The 20537-nt window shown below is 35.9% G+C and overlaps 1 protein-coding gene and 1 long non-coding RNA gene across 2 annotated transcripts; one reads left to right on the forward strand and one right to left on the reverse strand.

The window, feature by feature from the left end:
- Nucleotides 1–516: 516 nt before the first annotated feature.
- Nucleotides 517–4398, forward strand: LOC147498798 (uncharacterized). The gene is made up of 3 exons (XR_015195600.1): nucleotides 517–714; nucleotides 2918–3026; nucleotides 3716–4398. It is a non-coding gene; the product is annotated as an uncharacterized LOC147498798 (long non-coding RNA).
- A 966-nt stretch (nucleotides 4399–5364) lies between these two features.
- Nucleotides 5365–14713, reverse strand: LOC147498799 (fanconi anemia group I-like protein). The gene is made up of 13 exons (XM_086560700.1): nucleotides 13632–14713; nucleotides 13332–13413; nucleotides 11437–11628; nucleotides 10954–11018; nucleotides 10711–10870; nucleotides 8966–9211; nucleotides 8768–8884; nucleotides 8415–8606; nucleotides 8235–8316; nucleotides 6934–7919; nucleotides 6340–6847; nucleotides 6068–6258; nucleotides 5365–5985 (listed from the first exon to the last, which is right to left on the reverse strand). The coding sequence occupies exons 1-13, from the start codon at nucleotides 14615–14617 to the stop codon at nucleotides 5560–5562; spliced, it is 4233 nt and encodes a 1410-aa protein (XP_086416826.1). The 5' UTR covers nucleotides 14618–14713; the 3' UTR covers nucleotides 5365–5559.
- Nucleotides 14714–20537: the final 5824 nt, after the last annotated feature.

Here is a 20537-nt window from a genome sequence, read left to right on the forward strand (position 1 = left end):
ACCACATATTGGCATCCACAAAATAAACAACGGAATAGAAGTATGTCATCCAACGTGTAGTATCACTTCAAAAGCAGGTGTCGACTAGCAAAGTCGGTAAAACTTTTGGGTGATGATACCAGAGGTCTGGGGCTCAAACCCCGCCAACATCAAAGAGTTACAAAGTACCACTTTAAAATAAAATGTCTACAAATTCTCACATAGGCTACACATTTGAAAATATTATGGTGTATCAAGATTAATGTCATAAACAACATAGTAATAAACACCTCATAACAAATCGTGCCGTAGGCACGGGTAATACATAGTAAATAAATGATATAAGGCCCCTCCAATCCATCCTACCTACATTAATATCCGTCCTACCAAGATGCTCATAGTGAGTCATGTCAACAAAGTTTTTAAAATAGTCCCTACTTGAAAACTAATTACTCGCTTTCTTACCAAACTAACTTTGAATTTGGCCTGCTATCTAATTTTAATATAAGTCAAAATTGTCTTTTAATGTGTTATGTAAAAAAGAAAACCAAATACACGCCCCATTTTCAATAGTTCGGCTACAATAAATTAAAAAAGTCGGAAACCATCTATATTTTTTCATTCTTCGTGAGGAAAAACCCCAAACCCCAAAACTCTTCTTCACTTTATTACTAACCACGCAACCCGAAATCTCTTCCCAACAAAATCAGTTTGGATTGCAACGACAAGCAACAGGTCTCCTTCTTCTTCTTAAATCTAAACATTTTCTTCTGTTGTCATTAGAGTTTGGAATGTCGATTCTTTCTTTTGTTGGGTATTTGCAGAAAGAATGTGAGAAGAAAAGTGGATTAATTGGAATATATTTTTTTACAATTGCAATATTTTTCATGGATTAATATCCTCTCAAAAATGAGGCGTCATCTTCTAGGCTGTAGTTTTTTTTTTCATGATATTATTGTTTGTTTGGAGCTGATTAGGGCGTTGGTAGTAGGAAGCCAATTCGTCTCTCCGGTGAACTAGGTCTTTATGTGTTAGGTTTATATAAACACAAAAACAAAGAGATAAAAAAATAAAATAAAAAATAATAATAATAATTAATACATTGTTATCGTTTGTTTTGAATAAAAATGGTATCTAAGTGTTTGTTACAATGTCTCATTAAGTCATAGAGTGAGGTTAGTGGATATGATATTCCCTTAGTTGTTCCCCTAAATTCAAACGCATTATCCTCCTCTTCAAGCTGTGATGAATATTTGGGGTTTACGGAAGAATTTTTTAGTTTTTGGGCTATGTATTAATCCCGCGATGACACTACTCATCCGTCAATCCCCATACTAAGAATATTAGTAATGGAGTGATTTTACTCCTTCTGGTATCACATTAATTTTCTATACACCAGTTGAACCAATACGCTTCAACTCATCCTAATGAATTGTAAGTTTGATATACATATATCATGTTGTAGAGTAGAGACTAGTTAGAAACTGAAGTTATAATATCCTCATACAATTATTCGCATCATATTTGATGAATATTTAATTTTTTAGTTTATTACATACTAAATATCCCATTATTTCATGAAATTTTATTTAAATTTTGTATTACATAATATGATAGTCAATGATTGGGATTTCCATTTGGTAAGTGTTTGGGGAACATGTGTGTATGTTTCTGCATTTGTTCAATTTTTAGTACTATAGATTTATTTCATTGGACTATGGAGTCCATGATGGTTGTTGAGAGAATGAAATTAGGAAGTTATAAGTGTTTAATTCATTTTCTGCAACCACTGCATTCTTTAGGTATATATATACTATGCACTTTCTTTACGCCTTCCATTATCTAGCCGAGGTAGATATATCTTCGTCCCAAACATTACCTGTGTTAAAATTTTCTTCTTGAGAAGCCACATTGAGAAGACACACACCTTTTTGTAATGATTTTTGTGAGGTAACTATAAACTTTTCATCCATTTTTAAATCATTTTGTTTTTTGATTTTTATAAACTTATATTTTAACCTCTTCCAGATGAAAATTTGATTATTTAATAAGAAACCAACCTTGGTTACAATACATATATAGTATTTCAATCGAATTTTCAATAATTTCTCATCGTTGCACATCAAAAGGTTTAGCTCAAGGATGGAGAGGACAATGATGGGAACCAAAATGCGCGTGTCGACAACGGTGAAGCCTTATTTGCCCATTTTGCCATTGTACATTCTATTTCCCTAAAATCACAAGAAAATATGCACATTTGCAGCCAAGAATCTAAACTCAAAATGAAAATGGGTCTATATTCTTATTACTCAAATTTCTTTTTCATTGTTGTTGAAATTTGTATAGGCAAATATTTTCTTATTACTCAAAATGAAATATATTGATGCATTAATACCTTACCATTCTAGTAGGCTGAAGTTAATTTTCTTGGCAACCTCTTCCATCCTAATTTGGTTAAATTTATCGGTTATTGCATTGAGGATGATCAACGGATGTTAGTGTATGAATTCATCATGCCTCGCATAAGCCTGGAGAATCATCTATTCAGGAGTATGTTACTGTTCGATCACATCTTAGACCCGAGCAATAGTGTTTGTCAAAAGAATGTTTGAGATTCAAATTACATATGCAATCGTGTAGCTTGAAGGTGCATTCAACAGTGGATCATACTTATTTTGTTGCTTGAAGGTTCATTCATCAGTTCTCATTATGTTTTTCAATATTTTATTCATCCATATTGCCATTGCTAAAAGCTGGGCTAAGTATCATTCTCTATTTTAATATAGCTGAATATGTCATATTAATGAACTAAACTGTTTACATATATTGTTGAACATCAATAAAATTTTAATTTATCTGTTTAATTTAACTATGTAAGGAAATGATACATGTTATATGATCTTAAATTCTTTGCGATTTTTGTGTTTGAGGTTTAAAGGTGCTTGCCAATGCATCGTAATATCATGTGGTAGTCTCCATTATAGCAGTGCTTTTGGGGAACCAATTGGTCACGCAGACAGAGTTGGAGCTATAAGTGAACTGCAGTGGTAACACTTAAACACTTTTTCTCCTATGCGTAATTTTCAATAATCTCATGTTGTGTAAGTGCAATTGCTGTTAAGTTGTTGTTCAAGCCCTAAATAACTAAATGTAGTTAGTAGTGCTAATTACATTTTTGTGTAGATTAAAGGATTCTCGATTCCTCTCAAACTCTCAAATCAGGTTCTCGACTCACTTTCATATACTTATCATTTTCTAAAGAGATAACTTACAAACATACTACATGTTTATGTTGGTTAAGCTTACCTTAGTTAAAAGAAAAACATTACTTAAAAAAAGGCTCATTGACATGAGCAGCACCGCCAAATTATATAGAAAGCAACCGGAAGGTAATTGTCACTGAGACCATATGTAAAGCTTAAAAGTCCAATTGAAATTGAAAGAAAATCATAGCTTGATTATGTAAGAGTAATAAAATGTCTTAATTTGATTTAAAAGTCACCCTTTAAATTGGAGTTCATATAATCATAAGCCATTTATATTAGAGGGAATGCAATGTAAAGTTCACTTACAGTTTTGTAGGCTATGTAGAATTGAGCAGTTGATGTTGTTCTTATCTATTGTCTCATAGCTGCATATCATCATTTATTTCAGTTTTTATTTTCAGTTTTGTACTTTGCATGATCTTATTATGTCAAGCTCAGCTTAGCCAACTTAATTTTATAACTGTTATTAGCGTCGGTGACAGAATGGTGTTGACGGCCAGGCAGCCAGATGAAATTTTCTATCATTTTTATCAACTAGAAGGTGGATTGATTGAGATACTTACGCGGTCAAGTCCCTATCAATAGAAAAGGCTTCGTTGGAAAAGCTCTTGGTCAGCTAGGTGGGTTCATGTAGTCTGTAAGGATTGGTGAGACAGAGAAAAGAGAAATCGCAATGTACCTCTTGGGTTATGATCACTCGATCTACTAATGTTCCACATACTGCCTTGGTCAAGATCACACACTATGTTTCTAACCTCAATGAAGGGATGGATGAGAAAAAACAGGTGAGCAAGGTGAGCATGATTGCAAACGTTCGACTGTTCGAGTAGTTTATTCTGCATGACTTTAATGCACGTGATGGGACCTCAAGTTTTTCTGTTGCTGCTGTGCATAGAATTGGGATTTTAGATATAAATCAAAATCTTTTGGTTAGGAAGCTTGGTGGGGTTGGGGTGTTTGGTCAGTAAGAGCTCATTCGTATCGATCATGGTCGATGACGGTAATAAAAATAGCTATATGAAGCCAAAATAGCTTAATGTTTTTGGACACCATATGGCATGAATATTCTTTTATTTCATTGTAAGAATTTAGCTAAGGTATAACTGTTCATTTCGAATGTATATATGACTTTGTCAATAGTTTTATTGCTATCTCTTTATAAAGTTTATATATAAACAGGAAAATTGCAAGTCTGTCATGTACAAAAACACTGTGAACGCTAACTTTTAAGACTAAAAGTACCGTGACATCTTTCTTCAACACAAACTTATGAACTTAATACAAACATATCCAAAATATGTATTTGCTAACGTGGTCTAATCTCTATAGTAGTAAGCCTGGCCATAGGACAGGCAAATTAGCTAGTAACTCCATAGTTTTTAAGAGCTTGAACGGCTCTCTTAGCTCGACACAACGATCACTCATTCTTCTCTCATCAAGCAGACCACGACCTTTATTCATTTAAGCATATCAGGTTATATTATTCCAACTCGATCCTTATATAACTTCATTATAAAAATGCTTCCTAGAAAGTATCAATGTGGAAAAGAAAAGCGCAAAAAGAGGAAAAGACTTGTAAAACTAACTAAATAACAGAAAGTATCTCTTGATAAATTCATTCTTAAAGAACCACAAAGGTTTAGAAAGAAATTTAGTGTTATGGAAGAGGGCCACATTTTGCACATTCCGCCATTTGCACAGGCCATTGAAATCTCAGGGACGACCCTGATTGGCGTCTCTTTTGTCTTTGCGGCTACTCTCTTCATCATTTGTTTCCCCCCACCCCCCCCGCCCGAGTCTTCCGAATCAGCAAGCATGCCGGTGTTGGAAATGCCTTGGAAGTTTGAGTATGTAATCTTTCTTCTACCTTGGAAGTTTTGACTATGTAACCTTTCCTCTTTATAGTTTATACCATCTGCCTAGGTAATGCATGTACCCTTTATTTTTATTTTTCTTTTCTTTTAGTGAATTGGTACTAAAATCTTTTACAGATTCAAAGTGCTTAATTTCTTAACCCAAAGTAGGAAGTAATACTTTTCCTAAGCGGTCGTGTGTAGGCGGGTAGCTGACAAATACAAACTCTACGATCTTGGGACCGTCAACGTCCAATGAAGTTTGATAAATCAACAAGTAAATGGTATTGCCCAACCATTGAGTGACGTGCCATTTTGTACACGAATATACATTCAAACAAAATACCTAAGAAAGCCGATCCAGGATACAGCATAATAGTTGAGAGAGGGAAGTAGGGAACGATGAGAAATTATTTTTAACTTCTCATATCGATTACACTTCACTATCTATATTTTTGTTATTACTCTTCATCTGAATCCTGCACAACCTTGTTTATTCTCGCCCTTTTGGTTCTGATGCTGGTAGCTTCACCATCTGATCCAGAGTCATCAGCAGCTACAGCGTTACTGGACTCTGGTGATATAACCTTCTCAGATTCATTTTCTTCATCACATGCTTCATTCTGGGATGCTACAGAATTAACAGGGTTAGATTCACCATCAGGTTCCTCCTCCTGTCTGTCTACTATCTTCTTTGGTTCTATTATCTTAAAGTCTCTGGCAGTGCTGCGCTTTGCGTATCTCAACAAATTGATTTTGGTCAGCTTGCTAAGCTGGATGAGATACTTTTCGTAGTCTTCAATCTGGAATACTAGATCAGGGATGCAACGGTTCTCCCTTTTGATCTTACTAATAATCCCTTTACTCTGGGCATTTTCTTGTTGCTTCTGAAATGGAAGAAACATGTAAAAACAAGCTTAACATGCAGCAGTGCAATGAAAATACCATAAAAACGGATTAATTTCGTACCGTTTGGATCAAAGTCACAAAGTTGTACAAAGGAGCTGTGAGCCTTTTGCAAGTTACTTCTACAAGCTTCTGGAATTTGATTCTGGGTATAATTTGTTTACAGCCTCTAGGGGCTATTCGAAGCTTTGTCATTAAAGCCAAAATCTTGTAAAATCTTGCAGTCAATCTTAAGAATTGCTCTGCTTGAGGATCTGTGTAATGCAATCATAGATCTATGTTCAGCAGAAGCCTATAAGTATCATTCATCACAGTTCATACATGTAAAACCATACCTTTGAGACTCATATGTGCAAAAGACGATAGCAGGTTTACCAATCCTTCAGACCTCAGGTAGAGTGCTTCTTCCAATATCAGTGCAGTTGACTTTTCCTCGTCACCTTGTTGATCAATACTAACAGCTCCACGAGTGAAGGACGAAAATGTCTTTAGTTTTGTTATGCACCAACTCACATCAACAATGATTGAGTCAACCAAATGCAGTAGAGTAGATGCTATAGCACTCTTCGTTGCGTGGCTTATGACTGGATAAGTTTCAGAGGTCTCCACAGGATCACAATGTTCTGAGCCCATAACTTTTAACAGTTCTGATGCCATTTCTTGGGATGTTATTAGATCATTTGGCGGCAAGCTTAAATAAACTGAGAGGGCTAACAAACTTTTTGCAGTTTTAGGATCCTCCAAGGCAGTGGTTCTACACAAATTTAAAGCCCAAGCTCCATTATAGTTCCTTATGTTGAATGGCAATTTGTTTCCCAGCATCAAGATTATGTCAGAGAGGACCTAAGAAAGAAACTACATTAAACATATTTTGCAGCAGTACATAATTTCAGTAGCAACCAACAAGACATCACGAGAAACATACTTACCTCAGACTCTCGATGCAAAGACATATGAAGAAGCTCAGCAAGTAAAGGCTTAAGCGTCTTTTCTAAGAATAATTGTACATTTTTTGTCTTTTGATCTTCAATCCCCGAAATTAGTTCACAATCATTGCCCTTGTGGGCATCTATGCCATTTCCAACCACATTCTCATCTGAGGACATTGACATCAGATCTTCAATCAATCCAGTCAATTGAGGTGTGTGCAAACTGAGACCAATCAATTCCCTCAAGCAAATTAAGGATTTAAAAAACATTTCCCCTCTATCTTCCACACCTTTCTTGCCCTTAGTTGCCCTTTTCTTATAATTTGTATCTAGCTTCGGCCTTGACTTGAGCAGCCAAACCATTTTCAACAATGGGCGTCCTAATTGCTTCAGATCTCCATAGATCAAAGGCATCAACGGATCATCCTTTGCCATGGAAGGGAAAGTTTTAATTTGGCAAAGGGAAGCTTTCAAGGCAAATGATGTCAGTTTAAGACATTGAGTTGATGACTTCAACAAGGACAACTGGCTGGGGCTCTGGGAGTTTTTACTCTGGGAAACTTGACTGCTACAACAATTGATATCATACAAACTCTGTGCAGTTAGTAATAGCCGGTAAATGCTAGATGTTGCCAAGAAAGGTTTTCTTCCTTGATACAATATTATGGAACCAGAACGAATGCACTCTTTACGGTCACGATCAGACTTATCTAATGCATCCTGAGGAGTATCCCTTGAAGTTGCTCTCTTTAGACTAGAGCCCTGTTTAGTTGCACATGCATTACTTTCTAAAGAGTCATGCATATCAATGAAGTCAATAAGTTCCTTTTCAAGGTCCACCTTTTTCACATCTGTCGCTTTCTCCAACTCAGTTGCAATAACATTTAACAACACCTCAATAATTCCTGACAGAATAGAAGCCAAATAACTACTTTTATCCTCTTCCAAAGATTGAAGATCTGAATCCTGGCACTGGCCTACAATGTCTACTCTGACAAGCAAAAAAGGCAAACTTTAGATGAAGAGAGCTTAAAGTGATACATGAGTGATATTCTTAGTAAATAATAGTTCCCAAACAATATTTACTAATAGACCTCATTTCTAAGGGAAAGTCAAGTGTTGATTTACAGGTACCAGGAATACCTAACCCTTTCAAGTTTCATCATAACTACGATTTAATAGAGTAAAATGAAAGGCCAAAATAAAAATCTTAAACACCAACTAACTTTTGTTGCCAAATGTATCTCTATAAAGGATTCTGAATATCCATCACATGCATGATAAATAACGATCTTACAAACCTTTCAAGTTGCTATTTCTCAAAAGTTTTCGTAGCTTTGATAATGCATTGGAGAATGCCTCGCCACATGATACTCTACCTGCCTGCAGCAGGTTGAGAATATTAGAGCAAGGACAATGAGTACTAGAGTTCGTAATGATGTCACCAGTCAGTCGTTCATTCAGTAAAATGATAAAGATACCTCATTCTCCTGGGTGAGAGAGAAACCAAAACAAGCTAATGAGTACTCCGAGGGAAGATCGGCTCTACCATGTGGCTGGAGGAGAAGAATCCAAGAAACACAGGATAGAAGACAATCCAATGGTTCGTCAAGAAAAACCTTTCCACTTTCCAATTTAACACAGCAGCTAAGGTTTAGGTGGGCATCTTCATCCTGTGATAATATTGTTCAGAGTAAAAAAACATTATTATGGAGTTCCTACTATAAATAAAATGAAATTCAAGTCTTAGTCCATGATGTTGGTTATCTTCTCTTTTACATGAAGTGAAAGAGCTTTTATTACGAGCGAGTAACAAAATGTTAAGTTTTAATACCTCATGATAAAAGCGAAGAAAATGAGGCTGGAGAAAATCAAAGACGGACCCAGCAATTAGTGGATCCTTCAAGACAAACTTAATGAGCCCCTGGTACACTATCTCTTTAACTTTTGCCTGTCAACAGCATTCTACTATAAGAAGAAAAGTGGCTAGAAAAGTAATTATCGAGTTTATGAAACTTAAAGAGCATCATACCTGCTGAGAAAGGCATCTCTGCAACAAACCACTGAGCTCTTGGAAGAGACTTGCACGGAATCCAAATGGTATCTCAGCTTGCTGACTGCAACTAGCTTGGCTAGAAGACTCTTGCAAAGAACTTATGCCATCTTTGCTAGATTGTTTTTCCGCCAAAATTAGATTAACAATGGCACTAATAGCAGAAAGACGGACTGTATCTTCTCGTCTAAAGAGAGCTTTCCGCACAACCAATATAGTATAATCCTGCAGAGCTTACAAAAACGAAATCAAATAGTTTCTCAAAAACAGACCCTACGGGCTTGTTGCTCAATAATTGGCACCATCATACTACAAAGGAATGTTCATGGTTCGCTTCCTACTGGTTCCTACAGAAACTGCAAACCAAACCAACTCGTTGGTTTTTCAATTTTCAATACCAAAACCAAATCGATGTTTAGTGGAACCCGATATGAAACCAAACTGACTCGAACAGTTTGGTTCCGTTATTTGATTTGGACCAACCACTGGGCCCGCTGTCAAATTTCATATCCTTGAATCTGGGCTGATTTGAAGCCAATCACAAAATATTGAAAACAAATAGAGTAATAGACTAAACTATGCTTGAAGTAAATACACTAGCCAATAGGGCCTCTTGACAAGTTTGACAATATAAACTAGCCAAACACAAACAAAAATTGATTTCAAAGATATTATATGTAGATATTAGTGTAATAACATAAGTCATATGTTTGGTTTGGTTTATACTATGAACCAAAGGCAGAAACCAAAGACCAAACCGAACCAGACGGTTCTTAATTTTAGGAACCATAAACCAAACTGGTCCTACGAGGAGCCGTAGAAACAGTACAGTTTGGTTTGGTACAGTTTCACGGTTTTGGTTTATCGATGAACAGCTAATACTACATGAATTGTCCAGGATAAAAAAATGATACTTAGAACATATCTATAAAAGCTTCTATGAGCTAAAACAAAATTTTGAATCAAGACAAAGGTCCAGATGGAAAGACCTTCGATCCGTGTCAAAGGCTTCATATAACCTCTCTATATTCTACATTCTTGACACTAGATTTCCTAGAACAATATTCAAGCAATCACCTCCATGAAAAGTAATCCCTGAACAGAATCTTCATCTATATGAGTCCAATGTGGGACACTAAAAAGCCTTAGTTCAAGTACTGAGTTGGTCTAAGGATTCTGGCCCTCCATTATTCATGATTATTAGCATTATAACTTAATTTTTCTTTCCCTTTCTAGTCAATGTTAGGTTAGATGTAGGATCAGGTATCCACGGCCTTCAAATTTTTATAGTTTTTAAGCTCATGAAAAAGCTCTCTATAATTTGACCTTTACTTTTTCGGGGCATAATTTTTTTTTTTTTTTGATAAGCAAGCGAGGTTGTTTGAGAGGTCCCCTACCCCTTTTCATTAATAATTGTAAAAATTGTGTTACATCCTGGCATACACTTTCCCCATAGCATCATCATAGACTATTTTCTTTATATCCTCAGAAAATGAGTTAGGGATAACTTCTATGTATCTTACATCGGGTACATTACTGCCTTACTTTTTCGGGGCATAATTTGAGATACACCAGTATTGCAATCCAATGGTTACTGCCTTTCTTCTCCGTATAACAAGTAATATTACGGATTCTCACTGTTAATTACTAAATGAGACCTACTTTATCTGTCACTATCAATGATGAAGAGCTACTTTTATATTCAATTCCATATTAGCAAATACCTGGAGATCATGACTTAGCTTGATCACAGGCAATAGAGCAGTAACAAGAGAAGCAGAAATTTCACCATGCATGAAAGTGAAATAATCCAACAAATCCTTTAATCGTGCAACATGTTCCAGCATGGCATAAGGATAGCTCCGAGATAGATAGCCAAGAAACCTGATGTAAAGAGTAATCAACGTGTCAAAAACATGTAATGTAAAAGACAACAATTTGTTAAACTTTACATTCAAGTGAGTTACTTTATTATTGGTAGGCATTGCTGAGGCTTCAGAGAAAGAATGCGATATTTGCACTGCTCAATAATCTGCACCGGTTAACCATATTATGATCAACACACTAGTTTAGCAATTAGTGTATAAAAAAACTCTAACTTGAAGCAGAAAAATTAAAAGAAAATGACTACACAAATGTAACAGCTCAAAGGAAATAGCAAGGGAATCAAATCAAGAAGTAAAGACAAGTTATTTCAAGAATAAATAGTCATGATCAGTTGCTCAAATGAAGATATGTGCTTCCCTCAAGATGAATATGTACGATGTTTACAGAAAAAATGGAAACAAAGTTTTGACCTCCCTCAGACAAAGAAGGTGCACTAGGAGAAAACTTCATTAATTCACATTATGCCTCCCTAAAGAATAGAAAAAAAAAATGAGTAAAGTTTCACTATCAAAAGAAATTCCACATGCATTTCCTAAAAAGCACCTGAATTTTTGCAAACCAACCTCTTTCCTGGACATGTCATGAACGTCAAACAATGTCTTCAGTATTTGAACACCAAGCTCCTCTATGCCCATCAAACTATCTTTATTGCTAATTTGTTGGTTATTTTCCTCTTCCACTGCTTCCAGCAAAACAAAGCCAAATTGGACAATACTAGGTACAATGTGTTCCCTTCCATAGTTGCTCTCATTAATCTACAATAGAATCGAGGATCAGCTTTGTAAAAATAAAGCGAACACAGTTTTCGTGTGAAAATATAAGTCAAGCAAATAGCAAAAGCCATTTCTTCTGCAAGAGTTAGAAACAGTACCAAATGCAACAAATTTTATTGCTAAATTCAATATATGGTACTTTGAGTACAAATTAGTAAGAAAAAATAGCAAAGCATGTAACTGATGGTATCTTGTAACTACTTATCATTAATTCTATTTACACATGTTTAGAGTGTGAAATGACTTCTATTTTAGAATTCGGTCTGATTCATTCTAAGCTACATTCTTTAGGCTCTGTTTGGTAGTACCTACATACCCTGCATAATGATGCACATATTTAGTAGTTGTGCAACCAAGACAAGAGTAGTGTAGAAGTTCTTTCTTTAGCTTGCTCAGTGTTTGGTTGTAGTTGGATTGTGTAAAACACTGGACAATTATTTAGAAGGAAAAACGAAAATTATAATAGGAGAAATTAAAAAGAATATATGAAATAACATCAAAGTCTACTGAAATTGGTATAACAAAATCTACCGTCAACTTCATCAAGCAATATGGATGCTTCAAACTAAATTAAGTAAACAAAAATTTATTCAACTAATCATTAAAACCCAAACCCAAAGTCTATCTAAACATTATAAGAAACAAATTCTTGAAGTTTTGGTCTTTCTTTCCATGAAAAAGAGCTTATTCAAATCAAATCAAATCAAAACATAAACAGTGAAACTCTTCTTCAAATCAAAACCCCATATGATTAATCCCCAATTTTACCCAAAAAAATGTGTTCTTCTTCTTTGAAATTCGAATGATTTGTTCTCTATACAATGGTTGAAGAGAGTAAGAGATTTTTAATAGAGGTTTGTGAGGTTTGATTGGATAAAACAGTCACTGTGAACATATGAAGAGATGAAGTTGGGTTAAGTTCTTGGCGAGGGGAGTTTACCAGTTGGCGAGATGAGGTCGCGAGGAAGAAAAAGAAGAACCGTTTTTTTTTTTTAGAAATCCCGTGGTTTCACAATGCTGTATAACCAAGATCCTCATTCTTATACACTCTACATTCTTTAAACAGAAAGAAGAGTGAATCACAATTTCAGCTTAGCAAACAAAGAAGATAATGTGCTCTAAGAACCGATAATAAGGAAAACTATGTTATACGCTAGAACACCCTATACCATAACCATGTAGTGACCACAAATGATTAACACAAAATTATAAACCATCCAGTGTAAAATTTTGGACTTTTTGCGCAAACGCTAACTATACCAACAAAGATCATCCTCTCTAATTTAGAACATATAAAAACTTGTCGATACTTGTAGTGCTCATTTCGGGCAAATGTGAAGGCATGGGGCAGGACACTTTAATAGCACAGGACACTGAAAGCCTTGAAACAATTTTATGCTCTACAGAGTATATCCTTCTATCCAGAAAAATGAGGTGCATACCCTTCCAAGACTTTATGACAAGTTGTTTTCACCAAAATCCCTTAGGGGTCACTGGAAATTTTCTGAGAAAACTAAAACCAAGGAAATCCTTGTGGCATAAGTCCACGAGCTATTCATTATCAACCAATAAGTTTGAAATTGGAATGCATTTATAAAATAGGATGGTAAAATATTTCCATGACACATATTAGAATGGATCAAATACTTAGTTGAAATGAAAAATAAGAAAAGGAATGTAATTACCGCTCTCATCACAGATTGTTCTACTCTTTTAGCATTATGCAAACAGTCTTTCTTCAAAATATCAGGCAACCACTTACAATCTCTGCAAGTTGAAAAATAAAATCAATAAATAAATGCATTAACATCAAACCTCACACAAGTAATTAGCCTAACCACTACAAAATTACGTTATCTATCCTAATATTTCTATCACTATTCTTTACCTCCATCAAGTAAATAGCCTTCCTAGATCATACTACTAAACTAAAATGCAACATTGATGAAAACAACAATGCATATAGAAACCACATATAGTACCACCTTGTGAACATATGCTCCTGATAAGATGTAACAACAGCATTCTTCAAAATCCCAATCGCACCATCACTAAACCTTTTAACTCTCGCAATAGATAACAAAACCACAACCGTAAAATGATTAAACGCTCTAACATCCGATTTCACCAACCCCAAAACTTCTTGTCCTAAAGAAGGATCTTGTTTCACAGCAAAATTCACATGTAACAAAACAGTCCCTTCCACTTGTCTAACAATAGAACTCACTTTACTCTCCCCAACTTCACCAAAAAACCCAACAACCCCTTCAATCACATCCTTTTTACTAAACCCCTTGGACGCCAAAACCAACAACTGATAAACTAAAGATGGTAAATCTTGTAAGTCCACTTTTCTCATTCCTATTAACACCTTATCAAGAAACTCCCTACACTTAAACTTATCAAGAAATGTAAACTCTTTAAGTAGTCCAACTATTTTAACTAAGAAAACCTTAGACCACTCGATTTCTAGTAAGGTATCAAGTACTAAATCAACATACTCCCTACACTTATCAATCTCATTACTCAACAACATTATATTTAAACAGTGTGGAAGTATATCGAGTAACGGGGCATCGTTGAAATGAAGTACATTGTCTATATCGGATAAAATGGTGTCGACTAGGGAGGTTAAGTTGGTTTTGGGGATGGAGTTAAGGTGTAGGGAGAAGAGTGTGATGATTTTAGTCACGTGTTGGTCACGTGGGATAATGTGTGAAGTGAAAAGATGGATGTAGGAAATGAGGAGGGGGAAAAGGAGAGAAGAGAGAGATGGGTTTTGAGTGATGAGTGAAACGAGGGCGGTTATGTATTCAGTGAGGGAGTTTGGTGACGTGGAAAGGGTTTGAAGGAAGGAGATTAATGTGGTGTGTGAAGAGGGAGTTAGGAATGAGGGGGGTAATGGTGTGGATGTTTGTGCTAGGCGTATGATAGTTTCTGGGGTTAGTTCAGGAATGGGTGGTGCCGACATGCTGCTCGAATGGGAAGTGTTTGATTTAATGTTTCGGCTGGTTTATTTTATTTCGGATTTTGGGGGTTCGCGCGGGAGAATTTGGGGCGGAGCCAGGATTTTATATATATGAGGGTGGGCAAATTAATATGCAACTCATTGGAAAAGCCACCCAAAATTCTGATTACAAGTGTCCAAAAAAGAATTTTTTTAAAAAACTCAAAATCAATCAAAAAAATTAAAAGTGTCCACATGTATCCATTTTCTGAAAGTGTTGTATGATCACTTCAGAATCAATACTTTTAAATATCTCATTCTCAATATATGTTACTAAGTAACATTCAAACACTCATCTCCTATACAATTCTAGAGTCGATTCTTTACAATATGCAAAGCTGAAAATATTTTCAGGAGCGGTAGCAACTGGTAGAATAAGTGATGAAGTAATGAGCAAGCCACACAAATCAAACAATGAGAGAAATTAGGCGCAAAGTTTTGTATTTGAGTTTTGAGTTTCTGTTAAACAGATTAAGAATGAGAACGTTTTGTTTTCTTTCTAATTTAAGTTTGGATAAAGTGCTCTCAAGGGTAGCAAAATTTTGCACTTTTGGAAATTAAGATAAAACCAAATGCACATCACACATTGAATTAAGACATTACTACAACTTTTTTTTTTTTTTTAGGAAAGTTCAGGTGGTGTAGCTGCCCACCCTTGGCTCCACCCCTGCATACGACCTTGACTGTGAGGGCCTAGTTGGTTAACCAAGGATCGCAGTCCATATCCCAAACCAAGGATTCCAGCCATGGTGTTGTTCTATCCAAAATTGAATTGCTTTTGATCAAAGTCACACCCAGAAACTAGATTGACGCTTTTAGTCGCTCTAGTGTGTGAATTGTTGGAATATTTGTTACCTTAGTTAGGATTAGCAAGTATCTTGTAATCTTAGTAAGAGTATTATCTTCTCCTAGATATGTGGATCTATGAGATCTTCTGTATTCTTGTATATATACATACTGTTTTACATCAATAAAATTATCATAAATATTCAGTAAAACATATTTGACATGGTATCAAGAGCCAACTCCGATTTTCTTTTCATTACCCCATTACTATAGGAATCGAAGCTTTTTTTTTGGTGTTTTGATTGATTTTTTTTTTTATTTTTTTTTTTGATCATATAATACAATCTGTTACACTATATCAGATTATATTTATTACCCTTTTCTTCTTTATCGTTCTTGTCTATTGATCTAGTTCATTATTTATGTTCTATATCATAATGACAGACTTACCTACCAATAATGATTCCGTTGTTGTGCATTCCAATAATGGTTCCACTGTCATGTCTTCTAATTCGAAGAGTCACTTAGTCACTGTTGCCGGATTTGTTGCCCAGTCAGGTATATCTAACTCTGCTCTTATTGCTTTTACTGGAAATAGTGATTGGATAATTGACACGGGTGCTACTGATCATGACTTGCGATCGCTATAAATTTAGCCATTTCTTCTCTAGTTGTTCCAAATCAGTCATTACTAATGTTAATGGTGTGTCATCTCCAGTTGTTGGTGTTGGCACTGTACCTCCGTCCCCTTCTTTATCTATCCATGATGTTTTATTTGTTCCATCAATAAACTGTAACCTTCTCTCTGTTAGCCAATTAACCAAATCTCATAATTGTGTTGCCTTGTTATTTCCTACTCACTGTATTTTTCATAACACCCTTACCAAGGAGAGGATTGGTAGTGGTAAACAAAGTAGAGGATTGTACTATCTGGATGATGGTTTTCAACGGTCCAATCAAGGAGTCTAAGCTCATGTTATGAGTGACGATGAGGTTAATAAAAATAAATGCGAGATTTGGCTTTGGCATAGACGACTAGGACATCCATCATTTGGTCATCTTAGGAGATTATTTCCATCTTTATTTAATGGTTGTAGACTTTCTGATTTTGCTTGTGAAACCTGTGTAATGGTGAAAAGCCATCGTACTATTTTCTCTTCGAGTGATAATAGAGCTGATGCTCCTTTTTCTTTAGTTCATTCAGATGTTTGGGGTTCTACCCCACGTATACACATAACGGGATGAAATGGTTTATTACTTTTGTCGATGATTGCACTCGAATGACCTTGGTATACTTTTTGAAACATAAAGTGATGTCTGTACAGTTTTTCCCTTTTTCCATCAGATGGTGCTCACACAGTTTGGAATCTCTATAAAGGTTGTTCGCTCTGATAATGGAGGTGAGTATTTCAAAAAGGAATTGACTGGCTTTATGCATTCGGCTGGTATTTTATATCAAACCTCTTGCTCTTATTCCCCTCAGCAAAATGGGGTGCAGAACAAAAAAACAGACATCTTTTAGAGGTCACTCGGTCTTTATTAATTGGTGGTCATGTCCCATCTCACTTATAGGGCGATGCTTTGACCTATGCTATTTACTTGATGAATCGTACACCTTCTAGTGTTGTTCAATTTCAGAGACCTTTAAATGTGCTTTCTGATCACTGTACGCTTCCGCCCATTATTCATTTAGCACCCTATATCTTCGGGTGTGTGGTGTATGTTCACTTACATACACAACAACGCACCAAACTTGATCCATGTGTGTTGAAGTGTGTCTTTGTTGGGTATGACTCAACTCAGAAGGGTTATAAGTGTTATCATCCATCTTCTAAAAAAAAATTTGTCTCAATGGATGTCATTTTCCATGAACACGATCTTTTTTATACGGAGATAACTTATTCTTCACTTCAGGGGGAGAATAGAAATGAAATACAAAATCATGATGATATAATGGTCTTTGATTTATCGAGACCACAATCATCTAGTGATAAAAACTTAATAGAAGAAGTCGATGGAACCTCCACTGAGTGCTCAAGTGAAGGATGTGAAGATGAAGTCCATGATAGTACATTACCTCCTACAACGGATCCACTAATCCAATCTTCTCCAGAAGACCCATTAGAGATATCGCCCGACTCTATTATTGTTGATTCCAATACTCATAATATTGGTGATTCTAATATTCATGATGCTAATCTACCTAGTCTTAATTCTGAACTTGTTAAATATCATCTTCCACCTCGATCTAACCGTGGCCAACCACCAATTCAATATGAACCTGATCCTAAAGCTAAAGTGAAATATCCCATAAGCAACTATGTGTCATCTCACAAGTTGTCCAAGTCATATGCATCTTATGTATTCCAGTTATCATCTGTCTCTATTCCTAGTAAAATGCAGGAAGCTTTAGCAGATTCTAGATGGACCAAAGTTATGGCAGAAGAAATGACAGCATTGAAAAAGAATGCCACTTGGGAACTTGTAATCTTACCAAAGGGAAAGAAGACAGTGGGGTGCTGATAGGTATTCACAGTCAAGCTCAAAGCAGATGGGGCTATTGAGAGATACAAAGCTCGGCTGGTTACGAAAGAGTATACACAATCTTATGGTGTTGACTATCAAGAAACTTTTGCACCAGTTGCTAAACTCAATACTGTGAAAGTACTTTTGTCATTAGCAACTAATAAAGATTGGCCTCTTTTTCAGTTTGATGTTAAAAATGCTTTCTTGCATGGAGATCTTACTGAAGAAGTATATATAGATCCTTCCCCAGGTATACCAGAATACTCAGATACAACAATGGTCTGTAAAGTAAAGAAGGCATTGTATGGGTTAGAACAGTCCCCAAGAGCTTGGTTTGGCAGGTTCACCAAGTCTATGAAGAAGTTCGGCTACGAACAAAGCAACTCGGATCACACTTTGTTTTTAAAACACAGAAGAGGTAAAATCACTGCTTTGATTATCTATGTTGATAATCTGGTGGTGACAGGTGATGATCATGAGGAGATTTCTAGCTTACAACAGTATCTGGCTTCTGAATTTGAAATGAAACAGCTCGGAGACCTTAAATATTTCCTTGGGATTGAGGTAGCCAGATCAAAGAATGGTATTTTCTTATCCTAGCGGAAATACATTCTTGATTTATTATCAGAGATGGGAATGCTCGGATGTAAGCCAATTGATACTCCCATTGAGCAGAACCACAAGCTATTTCTGTGTTTTAATGCAACTCCAACCGATAAGGGGAGATATCAGAAGCTTGTAGAGAAACTGATCTATTTATCGCATACCAGGCCAAATATTGCGTATGCAGTTAGTGTTGTGAGTCAATTCATGCATGACCCACGTAAATCTCATATGGGTGTTGTAGAGCGCATATTGAGATATTTGAAATTTGCTCCGGGTAAAAGCTTATTGTTCTCAAAACATGATCACCTAAAAGTAGAAGGCTACACTGATGCAAATTGGGTAGGTTTAGCCGACAACAGAAGGTCTACCTCAGGATACTTCACTTTTGTAGGTGGAAACCTTGTGACTTGGAGGAGTAAAAAACAGGCAATGAAGATCAAGATCAAGTCTTTGAAATATGAGAGGTATGACATATGGGGTATGTGAGTTGCTGTGGTTGAGAAACTTGTTGACGGACTTGGGTGTTAAACCAAAAGTGGAAATGAATCTGTATTGTGACAATACGTCAGCTATAGAGATAGCTCATAATCCTGTTCAACATGATCGGATGAAGCATGTGGAGATTGATAGACATTTTATCAAAGAGAAACTTGAAGCTATAATTATTACTTTTCCATTTGTAAAGTCTGAAGACCAACTAGCAGATGTCCTTACTAAAGTAGTAGCTAGCAAGGCGTTTATTGACTCTCTTATCAAGTTGGGCATGTGTGATATCCATGCACCAACTTGAGGGAGGGTGTTGGAATATTTGTTACCTTAGTTAGGATTAGCAAGTATCTTGTAATCTTAGTAAAAGTATTATCTTCTCCTAGATATGTGGATCTAGGAGACCTTCTGTATTCTTGTATATATAGCTACTATTTTATATTAATAAAATTATCAGAAATATTCAGTAAAACATCTTTGACATGAATTGAATGTGAATCTTTCAGTACCACGGTAACATTCTGTCACGGCCTTGCCAGCCTAACTTTCTAAATAGGTGCATTTGTTATCCAAACATTTTCCTGGATAACATAACGGATGATGGTCACAAGGAAGATTTTGGAAAGATTTTGAACGGGTATAGGGGTATAAAGGATTAGTTTGAGGAAAACATTCTTTACATTTTTCGCATTCAGTCCGTATAAGTTTGATACCAATGTCAGTCATCAAGTAGTTATTCAAGTATGGTATTTGAGGTCGATCAAATGTGCCGAGCCCCACAATAGTCATGTAATAGGGGTTCCTAAGAGCCACTGGTGGACGTATCCAGGTTGGCGTTATATTCTTAGACTGTTTAGTTGATGAGCTACTTTCTATGACTGAAGCAAGTACATGACTAACATAATCCGTTGTTTGGTTGCGAAGTCTCTCGAGTCTTTGTTCAAGTGTTAGATTACCTGGATACAGAGGAGACTCTGGTAAATCCCTATGAATGATCTTAATGTTGAAGCCATTGTGCCCTACAACTACTGCCAAGTGAAGTACCAACAAGCTTGAGAGAAGAAGGCATAGACAAAGAGAACACATGTTTACAACCATGTCTTCTGGGTTTTAGATTATAGACCATGATATATAGTACGTTTAGAGATTCAAATCTTGTTCTGAACAAAGAAGGAATCCAAATATTTAAACCTCGCAACCAGAGTCAAATGATTGTCTTCTGTCATTAAAGCATCGTAACCTGTTCGGCAGAGGAGAATCTTTTAAAAGATGCTATAGGAATAACACAATCTTTATTGGGGGTGAGTGGGTGACATGGTGGAATGGGAAGTGTTTGATTTTAATGTTTCAGCTGGTTTTATAAATGAGGTTTTGGGGTTTGCGTGGGGAAATTGGCCGCTCATTTTGATTCCATGCACTACACCATATCTATTGAAAAAAGACAAGACAGTTGCGTCGTTTTTCCGAAAAAAAGACACTT

Source organism: Coptis chinensis, chromosome 5, assembly GCF_015680905.1.
Source record: "Coptis chinensis isolate HL-2020 chromosome 5, ASM1568090v1, whole genome shotgun sequence".
Lineage (NCBI taxonomy): Eukaryota > Viridiplantae > Streptophyta > Magnoliopsida > Ranunculales > Ranunculaceae > Coptis > Coptis chinensis.